We start from the raw sequence: 9,087 nt of genomic DNA on the forward strand, positions 1-9,087 counted from the left end.
TTTGTCCTTCCAGTGCCTATCTTTTTAAACGGACACCCATTATAGCCAATCAGGATTGCAGGTAAACGTTCTACAAATGGAAACGTTGGTTATGTTCTTAGCCCCGCCCCGATGTTATTAGTCTTCAAAATGAGAAGTTGGGAGATGGGAATTTGTATTTGTCTAAACTAGCCAATAAGGTAACGCCGGTGGGTTTAGCCTTCCAATATATTGACAGCATTCTAGTCCAATAAAAAAACAGATAGAAGAGTTAAAATCACTTTCCAGCCTATTGCAAGAGGACAGGGAGGCAGAAAGGTAAGAAAATGAGCAGGGGAAACGAGCCGTCTAAGCGATTGACAGTCATTCGCTCCAATCAGGACTGTCGCAGAGAGGGTGGTGGAGGAAGGCGGGAGATTCGAATACTAGTCTAAGCGAGCCTGAGCTTGGGCGACCAAGTCCAACAAAAGCGAAGAGGGTGCTTTGGGGTGGGGGGGCAATGTGAGTTTGCGCTGATTGGGAAGACGGAGAGCAGCTTGGTCAGACGAATTTATGGCCGCGCCTTCTTTCGGAGGTAGAAGAAGGTTTTGGTTGCTGCAATAGGGGCTTCAGCTGCGTCTGGTTGTCTTTTTCCTTGGATTGTAAGATTGATTGTTGTTTTGCAGGATTCCTGCGTTCCCAAACAGTGGACATGGGGGCTTCTGAGAGTTTCCCAGCTACGCCCACCTGCACCCCTTTGCTGAATAAGCACCTGAAACATGTCAATGACCCAAGGTCACCTACTACTGGGATCCCGAGAACACCCATTGAGGTACTTGGAAGAAAGCCTGTCTTTTCAGAACAAAGGACTTGCTTCTCCATCTTCCCTTCCCTGTATATGTTGTTTTAACTTTGTTCGCTTTTCTCTGCTTTTAGGTACAGAGTTCCCCCAAAGACAACACACAATTTCCAAAACAAGGGGAGTTGGTAGCCAAAAGCCAGCATGAGAGCTGGGATCCTCGTTCCCCAACGCCAGGAATTTCACGCACTCCTCTAAAAGATGTGTTAGCTGGTAAGTAGGGATATATTTCTGGTCTAATCTTCTTTTATGTGGAAAATCTTGCACTTTCCTTGGCTGGCTGGCTTGCTTTAATTTATGTGCCAAAAGGATTGTGGGTGTGCTAATGGTTCATTACAAATGAGACAGGACTATCCTTTTCTTATATTTGAATACGTGGATTCTCTGCTGTTCCCAAAAAGGTACTGATGAGTCTATTTTTCATTTGATAGTTGATCCTATCTCTCAGCTATCTCAATATAACTTACCAAAATATAAAATGGCTAAAAAACCAAAAGATAAGTTCTAGACATCCCTTAGGTATGAAGGCTGTCTATGTTACTCTTATCAGCTGAATCCACTTCATAGGGTTGTTGTTACGGGAGTATTAGGTATTTTTACTGCATTGAATTGTCCAAAATAGAGAGAATAAAAATCTTAAAAAAATTAGTCTAGCGTGATATATGAATCCAGTGGTACTGTTAGTTTGTAGATTAATGAGTTGGGCAAACTAAGAATATTTAGTTAAATTAACCAATGATGAAGCATTTTGCATGGACACATTTGTTAATATTCACCCTAAATAATCCCTCCAGTTTATTTATTCAATTGAAGTCACCCACTCAAATCTATGTGGCTCTAGATGTCTTATAAAAAAACCAAAGCAGCTGGCATTACCTAACTAATCCACACCTAGGACCCCCAAAGAAGTTTTTAGGGACCGTTTGTAGAATAATATCAGAGTCCAAAAACCAAGAATGGCAGATTGAGGTTCTTCTAAGAGGTTTATTTTTTTTAAATAAAATTTTTATTTTCAGACAAACACAAAACGCACAGCACATATAACATAAAAGCCTCTTCAACTACACACACTGTGTTGATTGGCTACAAAGTCTTTCTGTGTCCTTTCCATAGTCATCACTTGAATTTTTTCAAAGTTCACATATTGACAATCAAGATATCTTTGTATACATGGTTATTATGCTTCCTCCTAAGTCATTCTATCACTTTAGCATTGATAACATTCTCTAATAATTTTCGATTCCATGTTTCCCACCCTCCATTATTAGTATCATCAATCTAATATAAATGTATACAAATTGTTATAATTATTAAAAATCCATTAAACCTAGCTATTATTACATCCTTTCAACATAAAGCATATTAAATTTGAAGTAACTTTATATTATGACATTTTATTACATCATTCTGAAATCCTCCAATGATATTACATCTTTATATTCTATTCTACATAGAATTTTTTATCTTTTATAAAAAGGCTTTTCAACATCATCTCCATGATCCTCACTTACAGTTTGTATAAGATTTCATATTATTGATCTAGTATATATAAATGCTTTGTTATCATTATTAATCATTTGACTATAACTATTATTACATTGTATATAGCACTCAAAATTTAACTACATTTAAATAAAATTTATTATGACATTTCATTTCATCATTCTGTATTCTTCCAGAGATAGTGTAGTCCAATATCTCTTGCCATTTGTAAAGTCTGCATTCTAAGTGTTTTCTTGATAAGTCTTATGTGGACTTCTCTTAAGAACTTGTTGTTCATTACATGTCTTATAAGAATTCAAAACCCTCTATCTGCTCTTTTTATCAGCTTAACTTTTATTATGATTAGTGCTTCTGGCGAGATTACTCTAATTATTTCTGCCAAATTATCTTTCCTTTCCTCCTCTATTTTCTGACATCTGAAATAAAGTTCCAGACCGTTGATTTCTCCTTTCCGTATTTCACACTTGTCATTTCCCTCCACTCTCAGTTTGCTGTCAGTGTCAACAATTTTCTTATCACTTTCATATGCCTCTGTTATTTTTTCGCTCTGTCCTCAAACTTCATCATTGTCCCCGTACTTTCTGTATTTTGATCTATAATTTCAAGTCTCTTTTCAATTCTCTCTGTAATTATTACAACTTTTTGAATTTCTAAGAAAATTCTTTGCAAAGTTACTGTATATACTCGAGTATAAGCCTAGTTTTTCAGCCCACTTTTTGGGCTGAAAAAAGCCGCCTCGGCTTATACTCGAGTCAGTGAAAAATTTGCCCGAAATGGAGGAGAAAAAGGGGCGGGGCCATGCCGCTGGGTGACACTCGTGAATGGCCCAGTGCCCCTGTGAGTTTCCCCTCCCTCTGTGTCAGTTTGCCGCGCAGCGCGCACCGCACCATCCCCCCTCCTCACGTTCTAATGTAATGCAGGGCTGTCTTACGATTCCCCTTCCTCCCCCTCCTGCCGCTCTGCAACGATGTCCCACCTCCTCCTTGTTATGGCAAGCAGCCACATAGCGATGTCCCACCTCCTCTGGTACAGTGATCCAATGATAGGAATCACTGTGCCGTGTGTCATAGGAGGCGGGACATCGCTCCCGCGGCTGCACGGGACATCATCATCACAGCGGGACATCAGCATCATGAGGTGAGTGAAGTATTTCATTGAATACACCGCTAGTTTACTGTTTTTCTTTGAAATAAATATTCAAAAACATTATTGGTATCTATTTTTATTTTTGAAATTTACCGGTAGCTGCTGCATTTCCCACCCTAGGCTTATACTCGAGTCAATAACTTTTCCAGTTTTTTGTGGTAAAATTTGGTGCCTCGGCTTATATTCGGGTCGGCCTATACTCGAGTATATACGGTAGTGCCTTTTCTTCTTCACATTGTGCCATGTTCCAGGTTATAAACAGTGCCAAAACATCCGAGACTTTTTAGGTCAAACAAATTCAGTGAAGTTTTTCAAAACAAAGCTTTCTCTTTCCTTCAAAGGAACACCTGTATAAACAAAACGTTTTCCACTGAGACTTTCAGTAAACAAAGCTTATAGCTTTGTAATATCAGATATTGCCAAGCCTCTAGCCACTAGATGGCTGTGTTACCTCTTTTCCATCTGTTTCTGCCTCTGTAAACGCCAAGTTCCCAGAGAGGTTAAAAAAAAGTTTAGAAATTATGGTCCGTCCAAGCCTTACAAGAGAAGAAGCTTTTAATCCACGAATACAAAAAATTGAAAAAGTATAGAGGAAGAAGGAAGAAAAGAGACCAGTCCATCTTAAAGGTAAGAGGCATTTGTAAAAAGTCCATCCATAGAAAACAAACAAAGTTAAAGTAGAAAAGATAACACAATAGTCTTAGACCAGAGTTGATTCGTCGCTTATTTTCTTGTGTCTTCAATTTTATTTTAAATTCCAATTCTTTTGGGTTTTCCCTTCTCTAATAATAAAAATTTTTCTCACCATTTCGACACCACACCTGTACTGCTTCTGTTTCATAGGCTTGTCCCAACCTTCGGCAGCCATTTTGGTTGCTTCTCTTGTAGCTGGCAAAAAGAGCTTTCTCCTGATCAATTGGGCTTTGCGATGCCCCTGACATCAGCAGGACATGCTCTTCAGAACAGTTTAGGTCCAAAAGGACTGTCCAGAAACAGATATCGACAGCAATCCTGGAGCCCCAAGATTGCATGTTGTGTCATAACGATGTCAAGCCCCGCCCTCCCTTCTAAGAGGTTTCTTATTGTTCTTCACCAGACCAGAGAGAAATCTTGCCAAACTTACAGCAAAGTATTTGCACCATTAAACGCATAGTCTTAAAAACTGCTAGGGAAGAAACAGTTTTAACATTTTCTTCCACACAGACTACCTAGACTTCGCTTCTTTTGCTCCTTTGGAATACACTTCCTCCTTCCTGGGAAACACAGTCAAATATTTAAGAAAGGGCAGCAAGCAATGGAGCAAATCTAATCTCAGGTGGGGGAATGTTCTAAAGTGCTGGTGCCATAACAGAAAAAGTTTTCCTGGGCCTTGACAGTTTGCAACCAATAGTACTCAGAACATGTCTTTCCCCATCTTCGGGTAGGACAGGTAGAAACAATTGGGGAGAGATAAGTAATCCTGTCCTAAGCCATGAAGGGCTTTAAAGGTGATCGCCGACCCCTTGAATTGTATCTGAAAGCCAATGCTCATGAAGTAATGGTGTCATGTGTGCTGTGTAATTGGCATCAGTAATTGCCCACAATGCTGCTTTCTGCATCAGCTGGAGCCTCCAATGCTCTTCAAGGGTAGCACCCTGTAAAGTGCATTGCAGTAATTCAGACAATGAAGGCATGAGTGACCATGAGCAAGGCTGCCCTTTCCAGGAACTGGCACAACTGACATAAGGCCCAAAAATGCTACCTGCTTTTTGAGCAGGAGCTGTGGATCCAGTAGGATCCCCAAATTGTGCAGTAGGCAAGGCTTACTTATCCAGAACTAAGTGTGGAAAGCCCGTCTTACCTAGAACCGAGAGGTCCAAAATCCCAAAACTTGCTTGGGTTGAGCTGAAGCTTGTTACACCACAGCCATAGTCTCCAGGTGCAGAGACAGACCTTCAGGTGGCCTAGGATGGAGACATACGGCAGACAGCATACTGATGATATCAATCCCAAAATTTTAGAGGGGAGATGTTAAACAAGATAAGAGAGTGTCTTGAGCCCTATGGCATTTTGCAAAGAAGAGACTGCTAGTGGAATTTCATTTCACACATACCCTGTACATCAACACTGATTGGAATTGATTCTGGGGGAAGGGAGGAGACAATACTGTGCTCACCCATATCCAACTCCTGGATCTAGTCCAAAAGGATACTGTGATCAATGAAATTGAAAGTCTCTGATAGATCAAGAAGAACAAGGATGGCTGCTTCATTTCCGTCTTGCACCCACCAGAGGTGATCCAAGAGTATGGTCAAGGTTGTCTTGGTTGGTTAATTATGACTAAGATCAGCCTTCTATATGATCTTGACATCACCGAACAAGTAAGGGTGCTTGATAGGCTGCTTATTGGGAGTATGAAGTTCTCATGTTCATGGGCTTGTATGCTATGTGTGAGATTGGGTTCTACTTCTAACTTTCTATATTTGGAACAAGAGGGGTGGGGGATACTCAGCTTCTTTCTTCAGTGATGTTTGTACAGAAGGAAAAGATTTGCCAAAGTAGTGGGAGAAGATCATGTGCACAATTTTAACAGCTATTACTGTCTTATACATGGGTCTTGACATCTTAGGGCTGAGTTATGTGCCCTTTAACGCAGTGCTTATAGAAGGTCTTGGTGGGCAAAGGGTAATATTCTAATCTCTGAAATTTTCCTTTGGTATGTACTGTTGTATAAATTTTCAATTCTTGAATTTGATTTCTGTCCAGATACCATAAATTACCCAGTGAAGTTGTTTTGTGAAAACTTTATGGGACAAAATAGAGAGGAAGAGCTATCTCAACAGGAAGCTCAGCATCAAGATCAAAAATCTGAATTCACCTTTGGAATGGAGGAGAGGACTGCAAGGAGCATAGTTTCTTCTGAGGAAATTTTCTTAGGGGATTCTCAGCAAGCAGAAGGGGGAAATGACCAGTTTTCCTTGGTTTCTGTTGTGGCTGCCACAAAACCAGTACAGTCTGCCCGCATCATTCACCCTACAGGTAAGATTAATTGTCCAAAGCTGTTCAGCTGCTACATTACTCCTCTTAACAGTGATCTTCTGAATGAAGCAAGTCGATTTCATCAGTATTATTTCTGTCTACATAAATGTTTATTTGTGTTATTGTTTTGTCAATCTAAGCTGCTAACTCTCATGAATCTGGTACCCAGCTGCATTATGCAAGACACCTTCAGTCCCCAAGAAACTGGAACCTACGTTGGCTAGCTTTATGGTAGTCTACCTCTGCATCCACTGTGAGAATGTGAACTTAAACTGAGACTGTGCCACAACTAAGGAAGAAAAAGGAATGTAGTGTAGTGTGGTTATATTGTTAACTATGTTAGCAAAATTCACATAAACTAATTCTTCTACTACATAAGGATATCACATTCTGCCTGCTTAGGAAGGAAAGGTGGGAGATATGGTACTTGAGCTTCTGTTCTGAAAAATAAGAAACATTGTGATGAATTTTCGCACTCTTCTCTTCCTTCCTACTCCCCAGGAAGCAAGTCAGTAAAACGCAGAATCAGTAACAAAATGATGGCAATGCCAACTGGTACTGGACGTTCCCCACTTAGTATCCTTCAGGGTGACAATTCTCCAATTTCCCTTGCTTTTCATCAGGTATGTGGGCAGAGGGTTGATGTTATTCTACTAACCCAAATTTCTGCTTTGTTTAAAGTGCTTTTAGCTAATTAGCATTTTTCCTGAAAAACAAAACATTTGGAAAAGTGGTAGACTGAAATCCAATATAAGCAGAATGAGGTGCTTTGTACTTTTCTTGTTGTTTTTCTTTTTGCTTTATTGCTGGCACCTTTTAGATAATTATTTTCAACACTGGTTTTCTTCAGGTGTGAACAAACATTTTAAATCAAGAGCTACATTGAGATTTATAGAATATTAAAGCAACAGCTGGCAAAATAGATTTGCTCAGAATAAATTAGAGGGTTTTTTTTCATTTATAGTTAATTTATCTCCTAGCTTTGTAACTTTACTAACCTTTCAAACTTACCTTAGCTTCCACTTAAAATAAATGACAATCAATGAAAATACTGTTCTGTTCATAAATTTCTTGAAGTATGTAATTGACTTAGTCAGTTTATTTTTTCAAATGAATCTTCATTTGTTTTAAACAAAAGTAAACCACATCTTTAGTGTACAATAAAATCTCTCATGTCGATAAACATGTCTGTTGATAAAATATGTATATGTTTTTACACATGTATTATTTATTTGTACCCTGAAAAGCATTTATGTTGCATGACTGAAATTTAAAACTTGGAACAATTGCCTCTTCCAATGGGTGGCAGCCCATAATCGAGTTTCATGTATTTGGTGAAGCCAACCAATGACTTTCTTCTCTGCGTTGTGCAAATTCAGGTTTGAGTAAATCAAGTTAATCATACTGTGTGAATACGAAACCTGGCAACAAATAGAACAGTCAAATATATTAGCATTTCTTCAACCAACAAGATACTTTTTTTTTCCAGAGTAAAAGGACTTCATCAGTGACAGATAATCAAAGAGAGCCAAAGGATGGAAACTTAAACTCTGGGCCTAACTTTCCAGCAGATAGCTGTGGTTGGGATCGCATGAATAAGGAGAATCGACAGTGTCGTTGGGTGGAAAATTAGCTTCAGGTGCTCTGTGGATTACCACCCTTTAATATGAAGGTTTGATGGCTCAAGTATGAAGACAATAAAGTAGCATGATTTTTATTTTTATTTTATTTTTTGCTTCTTGCCCATTTCCCTCTTGCTACTCTTCTCTGTTTTTGGTTTTCATATTTAGATTCCATAATGTATAGATTCTTCTGTGTAACTACTTTTTTAAAAAAAACATCGTCTGAAATGTCTGTGTTTGGAAAATAAAGTCTCTTTAGCATGAGATTGTGGTTCCCGGCTGCATTATTTTAATTATTTTAAAACTTTTGCCACAGTTAGAAAAAAATACCCCTGAGTGTGGCTAAAACCTTTTTTCCAGAAGCTAATATTGAGTGTGGAATCCACAGACGTCAACATGGCTGGCTGAGGAATTCTGGGAGTTGAAGTCCACAAGTCTTAAAATTGCCAAATTTGGAGAGTCCTGGTAGAAGAACAGAATGGGGGGAAGGGTGTTTGTGAGAAAATGTGGAAACGGTTAGCTGACATGCCTCACTGACCAAAGTGAGGAATTAGTGAATAAATATCTTATTTGCTTTCAGTTTCTGGGTAGTAGAATAAATAGTACCTTTTTGTTACTTGGGGTTATGGGAGCCAGAGCAATATGGAATATATTCCAGGTCCCATGATAGCAATATACAGGGCAATCATATGAGAGGGGTAAGAGCTTGTGTTTAAGTTGTAACATATACATTGATGTAATTCAAGCAGTCCTTGGCTTACTATCTTTTGCTCAAAGTTACAACACCCTCAGAAAAAATGACTTCAGTTACTCAAAGTTACAACCATTGCACCACCCGTGGTCACATGATTGCAATTTGGGCACTTAGCTCTCATTTCTGATGGTTGCAGTGTCTTGCAGTCAATGATCAGAGTTTGCCTTCCCAACCAGCTTCTGACATGCAGAGTCAATTGGGGAGGCCATGTTCACTTAATGATGCAT

At 39.1% G+C, this 9,087-nt stretch overlaps 1 protein-coding gene across 2 annotated transcripts; it reads left to right on the forward strand.

Moving 5' to 3' along the window:
• Positions 1-196: 196 nt before the first annotated feature.
• CDCA3 (cell division cycle associated 3) lies at positions 197-8,354 on the forward strand. 2 transcript variants are annotated; one of them, XM_032214781.1, is made up of 6 exons: positions 197-297; positions 645-790; positions 895-1,030; positions 6,212-6,484; positions 6,986-7,107; positions 7,974-8,354. In XM_032214781.1, exons 2-6 carry the CDS (start codon positions 671-673, stop codon positions 8,115-8,117), a joined length of 795 nt encoding a protein of 264 aa, XP_032070672.1. In that variant the 5' UTR covers positions 197-297; positions 645-670; the 3' UTR covers positions 8,118-8,354. The 2 variants fall into 2 exon arrangements, with proteins under 2 accessions (XP_032070672.1, XP_032070670.1); XM_032214779.1 differs by lacking the exon at positions 197-297 and adding an exon at positions 421-553.
• Positions 8,355-9,087: the final 733 nt, after the last annotated feature.

Source organism: Thamnophis elegans, chromosome 3 (assembly GCF_009769535.1).
Source record: "Thamnophis elegans isolate rThaEle1 chromosome 3, rThaEle1.pri, whole genome shotgun sequence".
NCBI classification, from domain to species: domain Eukaryota; kingdom Metazoa; phylum Chordata; class Lepidosauria; order Squamata; family Colubridae; genus Thamnophis; species Thamnophis elegans.